Genomic DNA, 24,563 nt, shown 5'->3' on the forward strand with positions numbered 1-24,563 from the left:
GTTTTTACTGTTAGTTCTAACTTTGTCATTTTGGAATCCTTTATACAGTAGTATGTACCATTAAATCAGTATCTGCATATTGCTGGAGAACCATAAGTGATTGTCCTTGATCTCCTCTCCCATCTGGTTACATCTGCTCATTCCCTGCCCATCTTGTTCAACCTCTGTCCAGTCTCTCTGCCCCCAGCTTCAGTAATATGCATCAACTATCTGGGTCAATCTTGGACCACCCTGTATCACACCTTTTCATTGATATATATCAGCAATCCTTCTAACCATAGTCTTCATTGTGAACTACTTTTTACAACTTTGACCTCACTGAGTTATTTACAAAATCACTTTTTGTTAGCTGGAATGCCAGAGGGTCATCAGGTCCCATTTCTGTTGTGCATTGGTGTGGAGGTTCTAGTTTTTGAACTGTGACTGGCTGACACATTTCATTGTATTACAGTCAGCAAAGAGTACTGGGAGAGTTGGTGCTTGGACCCTAGTCCTGTGATGGCTTTGACTTCAGTTAGTGCTTCTACAGAAGGGGCTGGATGGTCCTCCTTCTGCAATGAAGCAGAAATTTTGAGCAGCTGCACATTGGTTGTGGGGAAATCCCGGACTGCACTACCCAGTGTGAGATCTGTGAGGTTGGGTCCTGGGATATTACAGTTTTTGATCCAGGTAAAATGGAGCCAGGAATCGAGCTGCTTGGGCCAAATGAGATGTTGAGCGAGTACTTCTGTTGTAGGTTCAGATATTTGTTTCTGGAGTTCCTTTGGAAGCATTGACTGCTAATCTGAGGAGTGGCTATGAGTAAATGGGCTGTTCTGTGTTTACAACAGGAAAAATAGACCTGCGAGTTTGGTGTTCAAACTGTGTTTAGAAATCCCCCCCCCCCCCACCCCTGCCTCACCTGTTGGCCACTCGGTGCAAGTCAAGCAGAATCTCAAGTTGCTGGAGATCTGCACTAAAAACTGAAAACGTTTGAAGACATTCTGATGAAACGTTATTAACCTGAATTGTAAAGTTTGTTCCTCTCCCCACAGCTGTTCCTTACCTGCTGAGCATTTCTGGTAATTCCAGCTTCTTTTTATTACATTAATCCTGGACTGGTTTATATTTTCCAATATGGACCTGATTTAACCTGGGAATGGAAATGGCTCGTTCTGTGCTGGTACAACAGTGAAGAAAGCACAACTTTCCCTATCAATTAACCTGGTACCAATTTGTCTGTTTTTCCTGGAAATGTGTTCAGTGCAATTGTTGCCAACAAGGTTCACATGAATGATCGGCTTTATGTATGAGGAGCATTTGATGGTTCTGGACCTGTGCTCAATGGAGTTCAGAGAGACAGTGGGAGTGGTGGAGGGATGTATGCTTAAGTAAAACTACAGAATGCTGAAAAGCCTGGTTACAGTGGACATGGAGAGGATGTTTCCATTAGACAGAGAGTCTGTGATATGAGAGCATAATCTCAGAATAAAGATGCTTCCCTTTAAAACTGAGAAAAACGTTTTGTCCGACAGATGTCTGATCTGTGGAATTTGTTGCAGCAGAGGTTGGTTGAGGTATATTTATGACAGAGATTGATATATTCCAGATGGCTAAGTAGCTGCAGGGTTACAGGAAGAAGGCAGGAATATTGTGTTGGAATAAAAATTAACCATGGTTGAATGGTGGGGCAGACCAGATTGATTGAATCATCTACTTCTGTTCCTGACTGAATGATTGCTCCTTATCCCATATCTTTTTGTGACGTGTAAGGGACAATAAAAGATTGTTTGCTGAGATCATTATATCTGCATTCAACTTTTAACTTTCAGTGAGTTTTGTTCTTAGTAATATTAAGCAGAAATGTTTGGTTCTCCTTTTTATTGTTAATGTGCTTTATTATCTCTCTGGTTAAAGTTCGACCTGCGGTGAGAGGTCTATTGGAAGAAAGGCCCCAACTGGAAGCAAACAACGGCTGAAGACGGGAACAGCAACAAGTGAACCAGCGCGAGGACTGAGAGCATCAACGAGAGAACACTCCTGACTCAGAGTTTCCATTGATTCAGTCAGGAGAAAGTTTGGTGAGTCTCATTTAGTCAAACATTGAAGTCATGGTTGAGCATGGTACGATGAATGTGCTGAGCTGTGTATATCACAATGCAAGAAGCATCGTAGGAAAGCCCGATGAGCTCAGGAAAGGGAATTATGATATTATAGACATTATTGGAACTTGTTTACACCCAATAGTCTGAGGGATTTAGAGGAACAAATTTGTAGAGAGATTGCAGACCATGCCAAGAAAGAAAAGTTGATTCAGTAAGGGATTTTAACTTTTGATATACAGGCAGTCCCCGGGTTACATATGAGTTCCATTCCTGAGTCCGTCTTTAAGCCAGATTTGTACGTATGTTGGAACAAGTACATCCAGTATTATTTAGTGTCAGTTAGTCAAACGTTTGTCTTAGTATACAGTATATATTTTACTTTTCTATGTATATAAAACACTTATAAGTATGTATTCCAATAATTAAACTATTGTGTGGCTTAGTAATAATTATAGCTTTCATCGGGGCAGGGACTTTCACATGCTCCATTATTCTCACTTTATCCATTATCATTTAAAATTGTTACAATAGTTGACCGACTGTAGCCTAATGCTTTTCCAGTGACGGATGGCATTTCACCTCTTTCCAAATGCTTTCTTATTCACACTTTATTTTCAAGTGCGATTGCTTGCTGTCAGTGGAACAGAAACACTGCAGGCGGTGGGTGCTGACCTCTGTCAGCTCCAAAGCTTCACTGGGTCCAAAGAACTGCAACACTAAATTCCCCAGGTCCTAAACTGTACACTGAGACAGGTTAAATGGGACAAGTGGGGGCTGTGCTCGGTTTGGGTATTTGATCCTCCACAATGTTCTGTGTGGGAATTTAAACTGGAGGTGGCAGTGTTTTTTTTACAAGGTCGAGTCGCGAGCTCAACATCAACCCTGCATGGAGGGTACGGGAGTCACTGGATCGACATCAACCCGGCACGGGAGCAGTCTGTCACTAAAACAAACTCGAGAACCTCCGTTCTCTAGCCCAGTGCTGAGCTGACTGCGCCACCAGCTGACAGGAATGGTGGGAGGGGTTTGTGGTGTCAGGGTAAATCTTACTAAGAAAAATTTAAGCCCAATACAAAGTTAAACACTCAACACAGTGTTAGAGGCAATGACTTAAAATGGTGGACTGCATTCTCCTTCCTCGGTTCGTAAGTACAAGTTGCTCGTAAGTCGGACATTTGTAACTCAGGGACTACCTGTATTGATTGGGACTCGAATAGTGTAAAAGGGGTAGATGGGGTAGAGTTTCTCAAATGTGCCCTTAATCAGTATGTAAAATTCCTGACGTAGAAGTGTGCAATAAGCTGTTAGGAAATGATCAGGGCCTGTGACAGAAATTAGTGATCATAATGCCATGAAATTCAAAATAAAGATAGAGAAAGAGAGGTCTGGACCACGGGTTGAGATTCTAAATTGGAGAAAAGTCAATTTTGATGGTATCAGGAAGGATCTGACAAGTGTGGCTTGGGACAGTCTGTTTCCTGGCAAAGGAGTACTTGGTAAGTGGGAGGCATTGAGAAGTGAAATTTTGAGAGTGTAGAGTTTGTATGTGCCTAAAAACATAAAAGTTGAAACGTAACCAGTGCAGGGAACCTTGATTTTCAGGAAATATTGAGGCCCCGGATATTTTGTTCCTCTAAATGCCTCAGACTGTTGGGTGCTGCCAAGACTCATTAATGACTACAAATCATAATTCCACTTCCTGCGCTCATCTGACTTTTTTTTAGTTGTCTTCTGTTAGGTTCTAAAAGCTTCCAAATAATGTTTGCTCTTTTGTTTTCCCCTCTCTTTGGCTTTTATGTTGTTTTTGGCTTCTCATTTCAGCCACGGTTGTGTCCTCCTGCCTTTCCAATGCTTCCACTTCTTTGGGATGCATCGATGACTCAGCTTCCAAAATGCTCCCAGAAACTCCAGCCATTGCTGCTCCGTTGTCACTCCTCCCTTTTCCCTTCCAAACAAGCTTCAACAGCTTCTCTGTCACAGAAACATGGAGAAGTTCAGTAGAGAAATAGGCTATTTGGCCCATCTAGTCAATGCTGAAAAAAACATTTAAGCTGTGCAACTACCTGCACTGGGACCATCGCCCTCCATACCCCTACCATCCACACTCCCATCCAAACTTCTTTTAAATGGTGAAACCGAGCTCATATTCACCACTTGTGCTGACATCTCATTCCACCCTCTCACAACCATTTCAGTAAAGAGCTTTTCCAAATGTTCCCATTAAATTTTCACCTTCTCCACTTACCTATGACTTCTGGTTATCATTGCACCCAACCTCAGTGGAAAATCCTCCTTCCATTTAACCTATCTTTACCCTCATAATGTTGTATACTTCTGACAAATGCACAAAGCAATGTATAATTTAATTTTTTATGTTTAGAGCATTTTTAGGTGTATAAGCTGATGAGGGGTATTGATCATGTGGATATCCAGAGGTTTATTCCCAGGGCTGAAATCACTAACACGAGGGGACATAGTTTTAAGGTGCTTAGAAATATATACCGAGGGGATGTGAGGGGTAAGTTTTTTTACACAGAGAGTGGTGGGTGCGTGGAATGCACTGCCGGCTATTTGTGTGAGAGTGTTTCAGTTACTGTGGGGGAGGAATCCATGCATCTCAGTGGGAACAGGGAATAATACCAATCGAGAGAGTCAAACTGAGGCAGGTCACAGATTGGAGATGGCAGAGATGACCCATTCTTATAGAGACAGGAAGAGCATCAGAGAGTTTAATGGTCATTCCAGATACCTGCACTGTGCCCAGTTAGAAGGTGATTTCTCTCTCCAAATTGGGTTAAACTTCACTGTAACAGTGTGATGTCAGAACACACCTTGACAATTCAAGTGATCTCAGCTGAAATGTTGTTCTACACCAATTGATGGATTTTGTAAATCTTTTCACAGGTTAAAAATGACAAGGAATTTGTCTACGGGAATGTATAACATAACACACACGTTTTGCTGTCTCTTTTGATATTTAAGAAGTGGAGCAAGGGATTCACTCGATTATCCTTCCTGCTCAGACTGTGGCGAGGGATTTACTCGGTCATTTCAATTGAAGGTACATCAGCAAGTTCGCACTGGGACAAGGCCATTCACCAGTTCTGTTTGTGAGAAAGGATTCAGTCGTCTTCCCACCTGTGGACACACTAGTCAGATCACACTGGGCAGAAGCTCTTCATCTGCTGAATTTGTGGGGAAAGATTCATTTTGTCATCTAACCTAATGGCTCACCAGCGAGTTCACACCAGAGAGCGGCCATTCACCTGCTCAGACTGTGGGAAGAGATTCACTTGGTCATTCCAAATGAAGGCACGTCAGAGAGTTCACACTGGAGAGAGACCACTCACTTGCTCAGACTGTGGGAAGGGATTCACTCAGTCATCCGACCTACTCACACACCAGTCAGTTCACACTGGCGAAAGGCCATTCACCTGCTCAGACTGTGGGAAGGGATTCACTCGGTCATCCCAACTGAAGGTACATCAGCGAGTTCACACCGGAGAGAGGCCATTCACCTGCTCAGACTGTGGGAAGGGATTCACTCGGTCATCCCAACTGAAGGTACATCAGCGAGTTCACACCGGGGAGAGGCCATTCACTTGCTCAGACTGTGGGAAGGGATTCACTCGGTCATCCCATCTGAAGGAACATCAGCGAGTTCACACCGGAGAGAGGCCGTTCACCTGTTCAGACTGTGGGAAGGGATTCACTTGCTTATCCCAACTGAAGGTGCATCAGCGAGTTCACACCGGGGAGAGGCCGTTCACCTGCTCAGAGTGTGGGAAGAGATTCACTTGGTCATCCCAAATGAAGGTACATCAGAGAGTTCACACTGGAGAGAGGCCGTTCATCTGCTCGGACTGTGGGAAAGGATTCATTTGCTCATCCCATCTGAAGGTACACCAGTCAGTTCACACTGGGGAGAGGCCGTTCACCTGCTCAGACTGTGGGAAGGGATTCACCCGGTCATCTCAGTTACTGAGACACCAGTCAGTTCACACTGGTGACTGGCTGTTCACCTGCTCAGACTGTGGGAAGGGATTCACTGAATCATCTCAACTGAAGGTACATCAGAGAGTTCACACTGTAGAGAGGCCATTCACCTGCTCGGACTGTGGGAAGGGATTCACTCGGTCATCCGACCTACTGGCACACCAACGAGTTCACACCGGGGAGCGGCCATTCACCTGCTCAAACTGTGGGAAGGGATTCACTCGGTCATCCGACCTACTAGCACACCAGCGAATTCACACCGGGGAGCGGCCATTCACCTGCTCAGACTGTGGGAAGGGATTCACTCGGTCATCCGACCTACTAGCACACCAGCGAATTCACACCGGGGAGCGGCCATTCACCTGTTCAGACTGTGGGAAGGGATTCACTCGGTCATCTAAGCTGAAGGTACATCAGCGAATTCACACTGGGTAGAGGCTGATCACCTGCTCAGACTTCGGGAAAAGATTTCCTCAGCCAAATCAACCAAGTAGGCATCATTGAGTTCTTACCGGGGAGTGTCCGTTCACCTGCTGTGAATGTGGTAAGCAATTAACTCAGTAATCAGACACAGACATACTTTATTGTTCCTGAGGGAAATTGGGTTTTGTGACAGTCGTACCAACCAAGAACAGGAAATATAGCAATATGAAACCATAAATAATTAAATAATACTAAGTAAAGTATGCTGTTACGTACCCAGTAACTGGGTTAACAGACCAGCAGAAATGGACAGATACATTGGTGTCTGGTGGTACTTTAACTAAAGGTGTTTATTAGTAAAATAAGCCAAAGAGTATCAATAATGCAATATACATATAAAACAGGTTAGCAATAATAAACAAGCTCTATCAATATCTAGGGGTAGATGAATAGTCATAAGAGAATATAAAGTTCAGTTCAGTTCGTCCATGCTGAGGTAGCTGTTGCTGTGCTGCAATTGGAGAGAGAGAGGGGGGGGGCAGAAAGCGACCAAGAGATTGGGCAGCTGCAGCAAGCAAACCTTCTGTTGTCTTCTTATTCTGTTGTACCATTGTGGTCATTCGGTTATGACCCCTCCGTTCTCAGCTAGACTGTTCTTCAGTGGTGGACTCATCACCCTGGCATGACTGGACAAACACACAAGTCCCCACCAGCCCTGCCGTCACACTGTGAGCCTTTGTGACCGATCTTCTGATTCGGTCCTCTAAGCCCCCACCTTCCTGTGGGTGCACAACACTCGGTCAGTGTCCACTGGTGTGTTTGAAGAGTGTCTCCCCAGACCCGTCTTTTATCCCCACTGACGGGGTATCAGCCATCCATCAACTCAATATGTCTATGTCCATCAAACTAGGCCACTCCTGCTGTCTCTTCAGGAATGTTAACGAGCAAAGAAGTGTCCCTGCAGCAAAAGGTTTCGTTTACCTGTCCATCAGTGAAGCAGCCATAATACCTAAATCAGTCGTCTCTCTCTTATCTGTAGCAGATATCTCTACCTCTGTTCTTCATCTCTCTCTCACTCTCATTAGCTGCATAGTCCTCAAAAGGTGGGGGGGGAAGGGTCAGCTCTGGACCCCATTTCCATCAGGTCTGTTCAGCACAAATAGCACCCCCACCCTTCAAAGAATCTTCACCGGGTTGAAAATTCACTAGTAAAGCACATTACAGAGTCTAATCTAATACAGAAGTGGTCTTTAACTACAAGGATAACACAGGTATACTTTCAAATCTGCAGATGCTGGAAATTCAAACAACACACACACAATGCTGGTGGAACACAGCAGGCCAGGCAGCATCTATAGGGAGAAGCGCTGTCAGCGTCTCTGGCCGAGACCCTTCGTCAGAACTAACAGAAAGGAAAGATACTAAGAGATTTGAAAGCAGTTGGGGGAGGGGGAAATGCAAAATGATAGGAGAGGACCGGAGGGGGTGGAGTGAAGCTGAAAGCTGGACAGGTGATTGGCAAAAGTGATACAGCGCTGGAGAAGGGAAAGGATCATGGGACAGGAGGCCTAGGGAGGAAGAAAGGTGGAGGGGAGCACCAGAGGGAGATGGAGAACAAGTGGAGTGATGGGCAACTAAGCTTGTCAGGGATGAGGTAAGAAGGGGAGGAGGGGCATTAACGGAAGGTACAGAAGTCAATATTCATGCCTTTCTTTCTCCCTTATCACTATTGCTTTGATTTTTTTTTGTATATGAATTTGTATACAAGTTCCCTCTCTTCAGCAAGAGTCATTCCTTTGCCGCCCGGCTGGCAGTTTCCGCAGCCGCAACCCCCGCATTTTTGCTCGCATGCTGCGGCAATACTATCCCACTTCCGATTTCCATGCTCGATTTCCATAGCGGTTTTCTAGAACACAGAAGATGTCATCTGCAGTTTTATAAGTTTTGAGGCGAAGGTCTCTTCTGACTTTGTCGTCAAGACTGTCCAGCAGTTGAACCTTTTCCACCTCTCTTGAACCGGTTGGCTCTCTCTGCCTCTGGAGTGCTTCCCAGTCCTTTCTCCACCTGTGAAAATCACGTCTGCCGCCAGTAAACTTGGGAAGGGCCGTCGGTTTCAGTCTGATGGCTGGCGTGGGAAAATTGGAGGAAAAGCCCAATGCCGTCGGTGTTAGTCTTTCAGCATCCTCCTTTCTCCTTGCCTGTATGAAGTGGGCCTTCTTGGAAACTAGCTTGGGGATTTGGAGTTCGAGCCCCTTTAGGCGACTCTGAAGGTGCTTCCGATCCCCTGGCCGGTTCCATCGTTCCCACCTCCTTCGCTGTCTTTACCAGTCCTTGCAGATGGTTAAGCATGAAGCCATACGCCTCCTGGTGGCCATCGGGTTGTACAGCAGCGACGTCTTCACATTCATCCTCTGCTGCTTGTAGTGCTATGAGCAACTCAACATTTCCAAAGTTGGTCCAAAGAGTCTCCCGGATCAACCTCTCATTTGCCATCTTTGCCAGGTCGGCTTTTTGCTGTTCAGTTAACACAGCTACTTTCTCTGTGTTCAGCTTCACCTCCCGTTCTGCAGTGAGTCCGGCCTCCGCATCGTCATTGGCTTCCATGACTTTCTCGGCTTCTATTGTGAGTTTATTGAAACTCACTCTGAGCTCCTCTTCAGACATGTCTTCATAGGTCCTGGTAATACTGTTGGCCAGACGAGAAAACAATCGTTTTGCTGTCATTCTCTCTAGCTTGAGTTGCTCAACTGATTTCCCAATAGCTTGATCAGCCATGTCTGATTCCCTCTGCAGGTGAAAGTACAACTTTTTAGTGATGCTTTGATGTTTTTTTATCTCAACTTGATTTCCTTCCTTTTTCAGGACTCCAGGTTATTGCTCTTGCTGTTCCAGCTCAAAGCTCCCAGATTTCTGTTTCCTGGTCAAACAGTTTTGTCAAGTCTGAGCAGGTGAACGGCCTCTACCCAGTGTGAACCTGCTGGTGTTTTTCGAGACCAGATGACCGAGTGAATCCCTTCCCACAGACTGAGCAGGTGAATGGCTTCTCCCCAGTGTGAACTCGCTGATGTACCAGTAGGGTAGATGACTGAGTGAATCCCTTCCCACATTCTGAGCAGGAGAATGGCTTCTCCCCAGTGTGAACTCGCAGGTGTTCAAGTAGGTGGGATGATCGAGTGAATCTCTTCCCACATTCTGAGCAGGTGAATGGCTTCTCCCCAGTGTGAACTCGCTGATGTACCAGTAGGGTAGATGACTGAGTGAATCCCTTCCCACAGACTGAGCAGGTGAACGGCTTCTCCCCAGTGTGAACTCGCTGATGACTCTGTAGTTTGGATGACTGAGTGAATCCCTTCCCACAGACTGAGCAGGTGAACAGCCTCTCACCAGTGTGAACTCGCTGATGTACCTTCAGATTAGATGTGTAAGTGAATCCCTTCCCACAGTCTGAGCAGGTGAACAGCCGCTGCCTGGTATGAACTCGCTGATGTTTCAGTCTGCTGGATGAATCAGTGAATCCTTCCCCACATTGTAAGCAGGTGAACGGCTTCTCCCCAGTGTGAACTCGCTGATGTCTCTGCAGGTTGGATAACTGAGTGAATCCCTTCCCACATTCTGAGCAGGAGAATGGCTTCTCCCCAGTGTGAACTCGCAGGTGTTCAAGTAGGTGGGATGACCGAGTGAATCCCTTCCCACATTCTGAGCAGGTGAACGGCTTCTCCCCAGTGTGAACTCGCTGATGTCTCTGTAGGCTGGATAACTGAGTGAATCTCTTCCCACATTCTGAGCAGGTGAACGGCCGCTCCCCGGTGAGAACTCGCTGGTGAGCCATTAGGTCAGATGACCGAGTGAATCCTTCCCCACAAATTCAGCAGATGACCAGCCTCTACTCAGTGTGAACTGACTGGTGTGTCCACAGGTGGGAAGACCGACTGAACCCGTTCCCACACACAGAATAGTTGAATGGCCTTGCCCAGTGTGTAGCTTCAGTTGAGATTACTGAGTGAATCCATTCCCAGTGTCTGAGCAGGTGAACGGTCTCTCCCCTGTGTAAAATGACGGACGTGTCAGTTGGTCAGATGACCGAGTGAATCTCTCCCCACAGTCTGAGCAGGAATCTCTTGCTCCTTAAGTATCTAAACAGAGACAGCACAACTGGTGTGTTGTGTTTGAATTCCCATAGACAAATTCCTTGTCGTTTTTAACCTGTAAAAAAAATTAAAATCCATCAGTGGGTGAAGGACAACATTTGATATGAGATCACTTGAGTTGCCAAGGTTTGATTTGGTATCACACTGTTACAGTGAAGTTCAACACAAGTTGGAGAGCGAAATCATCTTCGAACCGGGCACAGTGCTGGTATCTGGAAAAACCCACAAACTCTCTGATGCTCTATAAGGGTGGGGTACTTCTGCCATCTCCAATATGTGACGGCTCAGTTTGACTCTCTTCAATGGTATTATTCCCTGTTCCCTCTGAGCTGAAAGGGTATCAGGCCCCACAGTAACAGAAACCCTCTCATGGCGCATCAGCGCCAGACTTTGAGATGAAAGGTCCTGAGTTCGAATCCAGCCGGCTCCCCTGCACGCATTCCATCCGTGCTGGGTTATGAGCTGGTGATCTCTTTGGCCCCTCACCCAGCAGAAGGTAATGGCAAACCACTGCAGTAACTTGCCTCAACGTTAGAGAGACATGGAGAAACTCTGGAATTGAGGATTTCTCCTACTCAGATATATGGTTGGTCTGCACAGCTCTTAAAGGAATTCGAGTGAATGATAGTATTATTTAAGGTTCTTGTCATGGAAAAGTACAACACAGAAACAGGCCCAGTTGGTGTTGAACTATTTAAACTTTCTACTCCCATACCCCTTTCATCCAAGTACCTATGCAAACCTCTTAAATTTTGAAATTGAGCTCGCATGCACCACTTCTGCTGGCTGCTCATCCCACACCCGGATCTGTGTGAAGAATATTCCCCTCATGTTCCAATTAACCTTTCACCTTTCACCCTTAACCCATGGCTTCTGGTTGTAGTCCCACCCCATCTCAGTGGAGAAAGCCAGCTTGCATTTACCCCATCTATAACCCTCATAATTGTGGTATACCTCCATCAAATCTCCCCTCAATCTTCTACATTCCAAGGAATAAAGTCCTGACCTGTTTCAGTCTCTCCTTATAACCCAAGTCCTCCAGACCTGGCATTTCTCTGAAATCTCTGAACCCCTTTTACATCTTTCCTGTAGGTTGATGACCAAAACTGCACTAAATACTCCAGATTAGGCATCACCAATGTCTTGTACAAAGTCAACACAACATACCATCCAGTACTTTGGTTTATGAAGGACTATGTGCCAAAATCTTTCTTTCCGTCCCTATCGAACTGTGACACCACTTTTAGTGAAACATAGGCCTGTATTCCCAGATCCCTTTCATCAACAACACTCCTACATGTCCGACCAGTCACTGCGTAACACCCACCCTGGTAGGTCCTACCAACATGCAACATCTCGCACTTCTCTGCATTGAATTCCATTTTCCATTTCTCAAGCCATATTTCCACCTGGTCCAGTTCGCACTACAAGCCATGATAGTCTTCTCACAGTCCGCTGAATCCCCAGTCTCGGTTTCATCCTCCAATTTGCTGATCCCTAACCATCTTATCATCCAGATTACTGATATAGATGACAAACAACAACAGATCCACCACTGATCCCTTTGGCAACCACCAGTCACAGGTTCCAGTCAGAGAGGCAACCATCTGCTACCATACTGGCTTCTCCCACAGACAGTGTCTCATCCAATTTACTGTCTCATCTTGAATGCTGAATGACTGAACCTTCTTGACCAACCTCCCATATGAGACTTTGTCAAGTGCCTTGCTAAAGTCCATGTAGACAACATCCACTGCCTTGCCCTCAGCCACATTCCTGATAACTTCCTCGAGAGACTCTGTAAGACTGGTTAGACATGACCCACCATGCACAAAACCATGCTGTCTATCCTTAATCAGTCCACATCTATCCAAATACTTATATATCCGGTTCCTGCACATATGTTCTAATAACTTTCCCACTACTGATGTCACGCTTACTAACGTAACATTTTCTCATTTATCCTTAGACCCCCTCTCGAACAGTCGAACAACATTGTCTGTCCTCCAATCCTCCAGTGCCTCACCTGTCACTAAGAATTATTTCAATATCTTTGCTTGGACCCCAAAAATTTCTGCACTTGTGTTCCGCAGGGTCCTTGGGAACAACTAGTCAGGCTCTGGGGATTTATCCATGCTAATTTGCCTTAAGCCAGCAAACACCTCCACCTCTGTAATCTGTCCATGCTCTCTGAATTTGATGCTGCCTTGCCTCACCTCTATCAACTCTGTGTCCATCTCCTGAGTAAATACGGATGCAAAACTACTATTTAAAACCACCCCCATCTATTTTTTCTCCCATATAGATTACCATTCTGATCGGCCAGAGTGGGCATGTTTCTGTTCTGACCTTCTCCATGTTTCTGTGACAGAGAAGCTGGCCAAACCTGACTGGAAGGGGAGTCTGGTAGGAATGACGATGGAGCAGCAATGGCTGGAGTTTCTGGGAGCAACTCGGGAGGTGAGTGATAGACACATCCCAAAGAATTGGAAGCATTGGAAAGGCAGGAGGACACAACTGTGGCTGAAATGAGAAGCCTAAGCCAACATAAAAGCCAAAGAGAGGGCAAATAATAGAGCAAAAAACATTGGGAAGCTTTAAGAAACCAACAGAAGTCAACTAAAGAAAGTCAGATGAGCTCAGGGTGTGGGAGTATGATATTGTAGTCATTAATGTGTCTTGGTAGCACCCAACAGCCTGAGGAATTTAGAGGAACAAAATATCCGGGGCCTCGATATCAGTTGAAAACAAAGGTTCCCTGCACCAGTTACCTTTCAACATTTATTTTGGTAGGTGCATACAAACTCTGCACCCTCAAAATTTCACTTCTGAAGAACCCCCACTTACCAAGTACTCCTTTGCAGAAAACAGCCTGTCCCAGTCCACACTTTTCAAATCCTTGCAAATACCATAAACATTGATCTTTCTCCAATTTAGAATCTCAAGAGAGGTCCAGACCTCTGTTTTTCCATACTTACTTGGAATCTCATGGCATTATGATCACTATACACAAAGTGTTCCCATTCACTAATTTTTGTCACCAGCCCTAGATCGTTTCCCAACAGCTTATTGCACAATTCTACGCCGGATGTTTTATGTACTGATTAAGGAGCATTTGACAAGCTCTACCCCAGCTAGTCCTTTTACAGTATGGGAGTCCCAGTCAATATATGGAAAGTTAAAATCACTTACTATATCAACTTTTTTTTTCTTGGTATAGTCTGTGAACTCTCTACAAATTTGTTCCTCCAGATTCCTCAGACTGTTGGGTGCAACCAATTCCCAGTAATGCCTACGATATCACAATTCCATGCCCTGGGCTCTTCTGGCTTTCCTACAATGCTTCTTGCATCGTGATTTCCACAGCTCAACACATCCATCGCACCAGGCTCAAGCATTTGATGCTGACTCTGTCTGAGCTCTGAACAACAGCTGTCTGGTGTCAAGAAAACAACCTCTCCCTCAGTCAGAAAAACCTCTGACGCTGAATTTTGTGGTGAGGATGCAGGAAAGGTTTTCTTCTGATGACTCTTCCATGAAGGTCATGTTTGTGCAGGTGTCACTGCACAGTAGAACAGTGCACCACCACTCCAGAGTCTGCTAAATCTTCCTGAATGTTTTTTACAGTCAAACGGGGGTTTTGATTTGCCTTTCCAGCAATCCTACGAGTAGCTCTTTCGGAAAGTTTTCTTGGTCTTCCAGACATCAACTTGATGTCCACCGTTCCTGTTAACTGCCAGTTCTTAATTACATTATGTACTGAGGAAACAGCTACCTGAAAATGCTTTGCTATCTTCTTATAGCCTACTCCTGCTTTGTGGGCATCATTTATTTTAACTTTCAGAGTGCTCAGCGGCTGCTTAGAGGAGCCCATGGCTGCTGATTGTTGGGACAAGGTTGGAGGAGTCAGGATATTTATAAAGCTTTGCAATTTGTACAGCCTGGCCTGTCCTAATGATGATTGCAAACAAGCCATAGCCCTAACAAGCTAATTCAGGTCTGAGACCTTGGTAAAATTTAACTGAGAGTTCAAATCTCTTGGGGTGCCCGAACTTTTCCTTGGTGCTCCTTTCCCTTTTTTCTCCCACTCTAAAATTGTACAAAACAGAAATAATACACTAAACTCCTGATGAAGGGTTTCGGCCTGAAACTTCGTTACTACCTCCTCCCATAGATGCTCTCTGGCCAGCTGAGTTCTGCCAGCATTTTGTGTTTTTAATAATACACTAATCTTGCTTAAAATGTTGAATATTTTGTCTTTAATTTTGAGACTTTTGGAGACCAGTTCACCTTCTACTCACTGAACTATTCACAGTAACAGGAAGTTTGACCAGTGGTGCCCAGCCGTTTGCATACCACTGTATGGGATGGGGTGGAAAGCGTGGGGTGTGACGGGAGAGAGGAGGAGGAGGAGTGGGACTGACAGGGAGCGAAGAGGGAGAACGCGTGGGGTGAGTGGTAGATTTAGAGGGTGAGAAAGAGGGGAAGACAGTGTGGGATACGGGAGGCAGCGGGGAGAGTGTTTGAGAGAGGTGGGAGGGTGGGATGTAGGGAGAGAGAGAGAGAGGTTGAGAGCTGGAAATGGAGGTGGTTACAGAGTGGCGGAGGTGAGTGAGTGAGAGACAAGTTTGATTGAGGTGCGTGAGAGAGGAGGAGATGGAGAGGGGAAGACAGAGGGCGACTGATATTGAGAGTGGGATGGCGGGTGATAGGGGTAGGGACAGGGATTGTGGAATGGGAGACAGAATGGAAGAGAAACAGATGGAGAGATGGATAGAAGGGGAGAGAGTGAGAGAGAAATGAAAAGAGGCATGACAGAGTGAGGAGATGAAGAGAAACAAGAGAGAGGAGTACAATTTATTACTAGAGGGGTAGAGAGAGTGGCAAAAAAGGAGAGCGCAAGGAAAGGGGTGAAAGAGAGTGGGAGGCTGGTCAAGTAGCAGTGTAACTGAGAGGGATAGGGAAGAGAGAAGCGGGAGGGAGAGAGGCGGTGAGGAAGCACGGATGATTGAGAGGGGTGATGATAAGGAAGGGGTGAGGGAGAGTTGAGAGTGAGGGAGAGAGGGAGCAGGAAGGGAGGGCTGGAGTAGAGGGCCCTATGAGGAAGACGGACTGTGAGGAGGATGTGGTGAGGGAAATGGGGTAAGTAGCTCGGGGTGAGGGAGAAAGGCAAGGAGATTGGTGTGTATGATCTGAATTGTTAGATTAACTATTTATCCAGTACCCAGTTGCAGGGTCATTAATCACGTATGTTCACAAGTCACCGAACAAATCCACCATGCGATTACGGTTCCATGCTGGGAATTATGAGTGTGAGGGCAGCTTGCTGTTCTCGGTGTCGGATGTGGGAGGTCCTGGAGTCTCCCAGCCTCCCGGACGTTCACATTTGCGCCTGGTGTGTCGAGCTGCAGTTCCTAAGGGACTGTGCCAGGGAACTGGAGCTGCAGCTCGATGACCTTCGTCTGGTCAGGGAGAGCGAGGAGTTGATAGAGAGGAGTTACAGGCAGGTGGTCACACCGGGGCCATGGGAGGTAGACAAGTGGGTCACCGTTAGGAGGGGGAAGGGGAAGAGTCAGGTACTAGAGAGTACCCCAGTGGCTGTACCCCTTGACAATAAGTACTCCTGTTTGAGTACTGTTGGGGGGGGGTCAGCCTATCTGGGGGAAGCAACAGCGGCCGTGCCTCTGGCACAGAGTCCGGCCCTGTAATTCAGAAGGGTAGAGAAAGAGAAGGCAGTAGCAATAGGGGACTCAATAGTTAGGGAGTCAGACAAGCGATTCCGTGGACGCAGTCAGGAGATCTGGATGGTAGTTTGCCTCCCTGGTGCCGGGTCCGGGATACTTCTGATCGCGTCCAAGATATCCTGAAGTGGGAGGGTGAGGAGCCAGAGGTCGTGGTAGATATAAGTACCAATGACATAGGTAGGAAAAGGGAAGAGGTCCTGAAAGGAGAATATAGGGAGTTGGGAAGGGATTTGAGAAGAAGGTCTGCAAAGGTAGTAATCTCGGGATTACTGCCTGTGCCACGTGGCAGTGACAGTAGTAATGGAATGAGGTGGAGGATAAATGTGTGGCTGAGGGATTGAAGCGGGGGCAGGGATTCAAGTTTTTGGATCATTGGGACCTCTTTTGGGACAGGTGTGACCTGTACAAAAAGAACGGGTTGCACTTGAAAGCTAGGGGGACCAATATCCTGGCGGGGAGATCTGTGGAGGCTACTGGGGAGACTTTAAACTAGAATGGTTGGGGGGGTGGGAATCAGATTGAAGAGACTAGGAGAGAAGAGGTTAGTTCACAAATAGAGAAAGCTTGTAGACAGTGTGAGGGAATCTAGGAATAATGGTGCATATTTCCCTGAAGGAGAAAGCTCATGTGGTGATGAAGAAAGCTTTTGGTATGCTGACCTTTGAGCATTGAGCATTGAGCATTAGGATGTAATGTTAAAATTGTACAAGGCATTGGTGAGGCCAGATTTGGAGCATTATATACAGTTCTGGTCACCAAATTATACGTAAGATGTCAACAGAGAACAGAGATTTACTAGAATGTTACCTGGGTTTCAGCACCTAAGTTACAGAGAAAGGTTGAACAAGTTAGGTCTTTATTCTTTGGAGCGTAGAAGGTTGAGGGGGGACTTGATAGAAGTATTTAAAATTATGCGGGGATTGATAGAGTTGATGTGGATAGGCTTTTTCCATTGAGTGTAGGGGAGATTCAAACAAGAGGACATGAGTTGAGAGTTAAGGGGCAAAAGGTTAGGGGTAACATGAGGGGTAACTTCTTTACTCAGAGAGTGGTAACTGTGTGGAACGAGCCTCCAGTGGAAGTGGTAGAGGCAGGTTCAATTTTTTCATTAAAAAAAAAATTGTATAGGTATATGGACAGGAAAGGAATGGAGGATTATGGGCTGAGTGCAGGTCAGTGGGACTAGGTGAGAGTAAGCGTTCGGCACGCACTAGGAATGCTGAGATGGCCTGTTTCCGTGCTGTAATTGTTATGTGGTTTTACCGCGTACGATTCTGGTCTCCATATCCGATAGTGGGGAGTTTTAACTCATATGGGGACCAACTGCAGCTCAACCCCAGCTGATGCGGGTGTTTCCCCTGTTCAGGTGGGGGTGAGGAAGGGGTTAATCTCGGGTTTGTGTAAATCGAGGGCTGGTTGCTGTGGGAAAGGGCCGGGACCGAGCCGGACAGCTGGAGGCTCCGGGCTCTCCAGTCTTGCATCCCTGGTGTTAGTTTTGCACTGTGTCGGGATCGCGGGATCAGTTTGTTGTGGTTCCCCAAGCTGGGAGGGTGGACGTGGGTGAAGGGGGCCTGTCTATGTGTTGGTGTGGGATGAATGGTCAGAAGGGTCTGGGGCCACTGGCGGGACGGAGGGTGGTTGGGGTACTGTGGGTTATCGGAAGTAACATGACCTGGGTGGATGGGCAAGGGGTAAATTACGTTGTCAACGAGGGTGGATCTGGTCCAGTGAATCAGACAGCTCAGCTCGCCTGTCCTTTCAGGAGGCCACAATTCTCTCATCATCTTAATCACTGACTAATCTTCCGGTTAACATTGAGTTTGTTACAGAGCCCCAGAGTCTGGGAATGGCTGGGTGGTAGGAGGCAGAGGGTGATGGTGAGAGGCTGTTTCTTGGACTCGAGTCCCGTGCTTAGTGACGTTCCCTGGGGTTACACCCATTGCTACTTGTCATCTATGTCAATAATTTGGTTGAGAAAGTACAGGGTATGGGTAGAGAGTCTGCAGCAAGTTCAAACAAATACTGTTTTTGAAAGACAGTCAGTAAAAACACTCCCCTCTCTTTCCCTCTCCCCACTCAGATCTGACCAAAAGCTACTTCAGAGGATGCAAGATCTTTTACTGAGTAACCACTGTGAGGGAATGGGAGTGGTTTCAAAGGGCTGGGCTGCTGGAAGCACATTACCAGACCTGGAGTGATTGCAACTGGGTCTGACAGAGGCATAACTGGTTCTGCTGGGCACATTCAGTCTCACTCCCAACTATTTCCTACCTTCCCTTGTACAGGAATGTAATGTCTAAAGGACCAGTGTTTGAGTGAATGAGACTCACCAAACTTTCTCCTGACTGAATCACTGGAATCTCCGAGTCAGATGGGTTCTCTCCAGTCGGTGCTCTCAGTCCTCGGGCTGGTTCACTTGTTGCTGCTCCCTCGTCTTCAGTCGTGGTTTGCCTCCAGTTGGGGTTTTTCTTCAAATAAATCTCTCACCACAGGTCTAACTTTAACCAGAGAGACAATGAAGCACATTAATAATGAAAAGGAGAACTAAACATTTCTGTGTAATGTTATTAAGAACAAAACTCACTGAGATTTAAACACTGAAGGCAGATGTAATGACCTCAGTAAACAATCTTTTATTGTCCCTCACATCTCACAGACGATACGGGATAAGAAGGATCCATCATCCAGTCACGGTAAGACACAAGACACAGGAACAGAATCAGGTGATTTGGTCCAACTGGTCTGCCCCACCATTTAACCATGGCTGATTTTCATTCCAACACCACATTCCTGCCTTCCTCCTGTAACCCTGAGCTGCTCAGCAATCATCAATATGTTAAACTCTGTCATATGTATACCCAAATGGCAGCTTCAACCAACCTCTGTGGCAACAAATTCCACAGATCAGACATCTTCTGGCCATAAATGTTTCTCATCTGAGTTTTAAGGGGAAGCATCTTTATTCTGAGACTGTGCTGTCAGATCACAGACTCTCCGTCTAATGGAAACATCCTCTCCATGTCCACTGTATCCAGGCTTTTCAGCATTCGGTAGGTTTATTAACCATACATCCCTCCACCACCCCAACCGTCCCTCTGAACTCCATCGAGCACAGGTCCAGAACCATCAAATGCTCCTCACACATAAAGCCGATCATTCCTGAGATTATTCATGTAAACCTTGTTAAGAACACTGTACTGAACACATTTCCAGGAAAAACAGAAAAATTGGTACCAGGATAATTGACAGGGAAACGTTGTGCTTTCTTTACAGTTCTACTATCACATGTGCTGGCGCGTGGCCAAGTGGTTAAGGCATTGGTCTAGTGATCTGAAGGTTGCTAGTTCGAGCCTTGGCAGAGGCTGCGTGTCTGTCCTTGAGTGACAACACCGGTGCCAAGCTGTGTGGGTCCTAATGCCCTTCCCTTGGACAACATCGTTGGCGTGGAGGGGGGAGCCCTGCAGAGACTCTAATGGAGGCCTACAAACTATCACAGCCATTTTCATTTCCAGGTTAAAACAGGTCCATTTCATGAAATATAAACCAAGAAATAAAAAGAAACTGGAATTACCAGAAAGACTCTGCAGGTAAGGAACAGCTTACAATACAATTCAATTAATAACATTTCATCAGATTGAGTTCAAACATTTTCAGTTTTTAGTGCAGATCTCCAGCACAGCTGCCTGATTTCCACTGTGTGATTTCCAAACACAGTTTGAACACCAGACTCAGGGTCTATTTCTACTGTTGTAAACATGGAACAGCCCATTTACTCACAGCCTCTCCCTGTGAGGATGGAATGGGAACTCATCCTCTCCTCAGACTGGCAGTCATTGCTTCCAAAGGAACTCCAGAAACAAACATCTGATCCCAGACCAGAAATACTCGATCAACAGCTCACAAGCCCAAACAGCTCGATCCCTGATTCCACTTTAGCTGGATTAAAAACTATGATATCCCAGGACCCAACACAGCTGAATCTGCCACTCACTGACCCTGAGAGTCTCACACATCGTCCCCACATCTCACACTGGATAGTGCAATCTGGGATTTCCCCACAGCCAATGTCCAGCTGCTCGACATTTCTGCTTCATTGCAGGATGACCATCCGGCCCATCTGCAGAAGCTCAAACCAAAGTCAAAGCTAAAACACCAGCAGTTCCATTTGCCTGGAAAGCCGATCACAGGATTAGAGCCCAAGCACCAACTCTCCCAGTACTCTTTGCTGCCAGTAAAATGCTGCAGTGTGTCAGCCCGTCACTGTTCATAAACGAGCACCTCCACACCAATGCACAACAGACCTGGGACCCGATGACCCTCCGGCATTCCAGCTAACAAAAACTGATTCTGGAAATGACTCAGCGAGGCCAAAGGTACAAAAGAACACTTCACAATGAAGACAGAGGTTTGAAGAAAGATTGCTGATATATAACATTGAGCTGGTGGGATACAGGGTGGACCGAAGATGACCCAGATGGGAGATGTAAATCACTGAAGCAGGAAGATGGGTTTAGGAGACTGCACAGAGGTTGAACAAGATGAGCAGAGATAAGCAGATGGAACCAGGTGGGAGAAGGGATCATACATTCAGAGGTGCAGTGCTACCAGAGCTCACCGGACAACCGCTCCGGCACCTCTGTAAAAAAGTCAAAATAAACAAGCGGGTAATTTAACAGCGGCCACATATTAAAAAGAGGGAACTCTACGGAAGCAGGGGTTGGGAAGTGGGGGTGTTGGCTGGTGGGGAAAAGTGCCAGTAATAACATTAGGATATTTGATCGTTTTTGGTGAAATCCTGGAGCTGTGACTGTTTTTTATTTAGGTATTTGTGTAATTCCTTCTCGCTCGACCCGTTGTCCTAGGAAGCTGAGAAATAGCTGCACACAAATGCAAGCATTTTCCCGCTCTTTCCAATTTGTACCGTTGGATACCAGGAAGCAGTTATATTAAGCAAGGTATGAACATAGAAACTCTAGTTTAAAAGTTGAAAACAATGAAAGAAAAATTCACTGCTCGCTCATCTTTGTCCTGATTCTGATCAAATACACAAGCTAATCATCCAAAATCCTCTTCTACACCTGGATAAATTTAGTTTTGTTTTACAAGCTAAATGGAAAAAAAACATTTCTGGGCTATAAGCTAGTTTTACGTCATTTCAACTATCATTAATAGCGGATCAACCCCTTGGCCTCGCTCCACCAACTGTAGCTGATGGGAAAGAGGCTCTTTTTCTCTTTGTGTTGATAGGAAAAAGAGTAACTTAGTGAGGCAATGAACGAGATGAAATGCATTTCCAAAACTCCCAAATGGTTGCTGTCCTCCCCTGTTAACATTTGTCACTTCCAAACTACGAGATTTTCTATTTGTATAAATGCGATAACAATTTATGTAAAGATTCAAACTTCTTTAACTTTTTATATATTTAAAGACTAAACAGGATCTGTAAAGGTCAAACTATGTAACACCCAACGTGTGAGGAGATTGTATCGACACTCACACATACACTTCCCGTCCAACCATTTCTGCGAGAGAAACGGTACGAGGCAGAGTTGCCAACCTACCACTTTTGAGACTAGTATTCAGCAATATTCGTGGCTTTAGCAATAGTTCATCACAGTTTCTTTTTTCATACTTGATTACTTGGTTCCAATTTAGGTGGCTAAAAGTGTAAAAAAATGAATTGCTTTATTTCTGTTATTTTTATACTTCTGAGGAACACTGCTAAGCGCTGCGGGCCCTGCCGTCTGCTCCGAATCAATCGTATTAGTAAGGCTACATCTATGGTGGTCCGTGAATTACCCGCTAATCCTAAAGTAAATTTTTCTCACTAACAACCCTTTGCTTCTAAGCAAAGTTATTTTACTTGCTTGATAATTATATTCTATGATAATAGGTTAAGTGCAACCATGCAATACTTCGTCATATTATTAAATTAAGTATTATATGTTTAATCTTACCAGTTATACACTGAAATGTAATGATAGGCTGTAATCTTGTTAATGTCTTAGCTATCACTATATTTCTGTGGATCTCTGGAATTCATATATTTCTTTCACCTTGGTTTACTGCTTGACATTATAGGAAGCCCTATATATGTCACATCAAATTTGTGCACCTACTCATTGCACGAATGGGGCAAGGCAGTTGCCCAGTAAATGAAATGAGCATGTATACAAATTGGGTTTCACAAACTGGGGGTGATTGATAAGTTCATGGCCTAAGGTGGAAGGAGTCAATTTTACAAAACCTAGCAATTTTCAATTATCTGAAACAAATACCACAAAAGTTATTAACTTCAAACTTTCTGCATAATCACTCAAAGAGTTGAACGAAACGTGCAGGTACCGAGAGCTGTATAAGTTCAGAACTTCCAAATTAGGCCACGAACTTATCAATCAATCTCCCGCACCCCCCACCCCCACAGCTCCGGCAGCTAAAACATTACCACTGCAGCCATGCTCCAGCCGTCCGGCAGAGCTCGGGCCCGGCCCTTTCCCAATGCAACCGGCCCCAGAGTTACACAACACCGGGATCATTCCCTACTCACCCCTGCTCGAATCGGAGAACCGCCAACAACAGCGGCAGTCGGCACCGCGCATGCGTTCAGCAGGCGTTTCTTCGCAGCGCCACCGGCTGCCGGAGGTCTGCACATCGTCGCCGAAGGCCGGAGATCCGCACAGCGCCACCGCTGGCCGGAGATCCGCACAGCGCCACCAATGGTCGGAAGCCGGAAGGACAACGGAGAGGTAAATCACAAACGAGACAAAGTCTGCAGATCCTTGAAATCCAAACCAACACAAACAAAATGCTTGCCGAACACAGCAGGCCGGGTAGCAACGGGAATGGAAATCAGAATGAAAATGTTTGGACACGGGGAACTCCCGCTCGGAGCGGATAGTTCAAAGGTTAGTTTACTATGAAAGCAGGTATCCATAAATAACAGGGAGTTTTTGTTTCTCCATAGAACCACGAAACAAAGAAAGAGCATGAAAGTCGTTCACAGAGAAAAATCAAACTTCCACCCCACCCCCCAGATCAAGAAGAACGGGATCCCAATCATCAAACCCCAAAACCCACACCTCACGCACAAAAGTGAACAATAATATCGACCCCCGATAAAAAAAAACACCCCTACACCGCACAACTGCGGAGGAGACGGTGTCATCACTGTCGAGGCGGCCGCATCGGGAGCAGCGGACACAAGAGGCGACCCCGGAAGATTCACAGGTGAAGTGTCGCCTCACCTGGAAGGATGTTTGGACAATGGAGAGAGTTTGGCCGTCCGGCCCTTTCACTGTGACACCCCGAACTCCACATCAAATCCGTCCAAACGAATCTGGGTGAATTTAATGACCAATAAATATATTTCCTCTCAGCGATCAGCTGTCTGAATGATCCCCTGACTCTGAGAGGAAGGGGTATCTATGGTCCACACTGTCAGGGTGTTGAGTTTACCAGGAGACAAAGACTGCAGGGACGAGAGGTTTTCTGTTGACTAATACACTGTGTGTGGACCCCGCTGGCAATTCTGGTGTTGTGACCCGAATCGAGACAAGCACCACGCTGCCCACTCCACCAACAACACGGCACAGCCGGACACATAACAGGGGACATTACATCCCACAACACTGGATTCAGTGATGAAACCCATGATTAATGTTGTTGTCCCACGGAAAAGTCCATTAAGGTGCTTTTGAATGCCAGCGCTCGCCCACAGGTGACGTCACACAGCTCCTCCCCTCACGCGCCTGACGTCACACGGGCTCCCCACACCGGGATCTGCCCTCACGTGCGCGGTATCTTACGTCACCCACGCGCTGCTGTGCTCGAGCTTTATCGGTTTAACGGCTGGGCTAATAAGCACGTGACCAGCCCCTCCCCCACCGCTGTCAACAGAGGATTCAGGAGCTGCGCTATTCCCATTGGTGAGAAGCGATGTCAATCACTCGTTACAACCAGTCGCGGAGGTGGACAAGCCGAGTGGGCGTTACCCCGCTGAGTTCGTCTCCCGCTCAAGCGCCGACCGCCTCCTCAGAGCGGAAAAAACCTCAAAGTTAATGTCCGCTTTCTGATTTATTTCCATTTCCCTCCGAGGGAATTGGGGGGCGTTTGTGAACCGTCTCCTGCGGCCGGAGTCTGATGTATCGCTGAGAGGTAGGAGGAGACCG

At 46.2% G+C, this 24,563-nt stretch overlaps 1 protein-coding gene and 1 long non-coding RNA gene across 3 annotated transcripts; one reads left to right on the plus strand and one right to left on the minus strand.

Moving 5' to 3' along the window:
• The first annotated feature begins 1,923 nt into the window (after positions 1 to 1,923).
• On the plus strand, positions 1,924 to 6,544 carry LOC132388071 (zinc finger protein 229-like). The gene is made up of 2 exons (XM_059960430.1): positions 1,924 to 2,060; positions 4,989 to 6,544. The coding sequence occupies exon 2, from the start codon at positions 5,310 to 5,312 to the stop codon at positions 6,513 to 6,515; it is 1,206 nt and encodes a 401-aa protein (XP_059816413.1). The 5' UTR covers positions 1,924 to 2,060; positions 4,989 to 5,309; the 3' UTR covers positions 6,516 to 6,544.
• LOC132388074 (uncharacterized) lies at positions 2,056 to 22,932 on the minus strand. 2 transcript variants are annotated; one of them, XR_009510136.1, is made up of 3 exons: positions 22,841 to 22,932; positions 18,726 to 18,893; positions 2,056 to 4,055 (listed from the first exon to the last, which is right to left on the minus strand). It is a non-coding gene; the product is annotated as an uncharacterized LOC132388074 (long non-coding RNA). The 2 variants fall into 2 exon arrangements; XR_009510137.1 differs by lacking the exon at positions 22,841 to 22,932 and adding an exon at positions 21,957 to 22,053.
• Positions 22,933 to 24,563: the final 1,631 nt, after the last annotated feature.

Source organism: Hypanus sabinus, unplaced genomic scaffold, assembly GCF_030144855.1.
Source record: "Hypanus sabinus isolate sHypSab1 unplaced genomic scaffold, sHypSab1.hap1 scaffold_262, whole genome shotgun sequence".
Taxonomy (NCBI): Eukaryota; Metazoa; Chordata; class Chondrichthyes; order Myliobatiformes; family Dasyatidae; genus Hypanus; species Hypanus sabinus.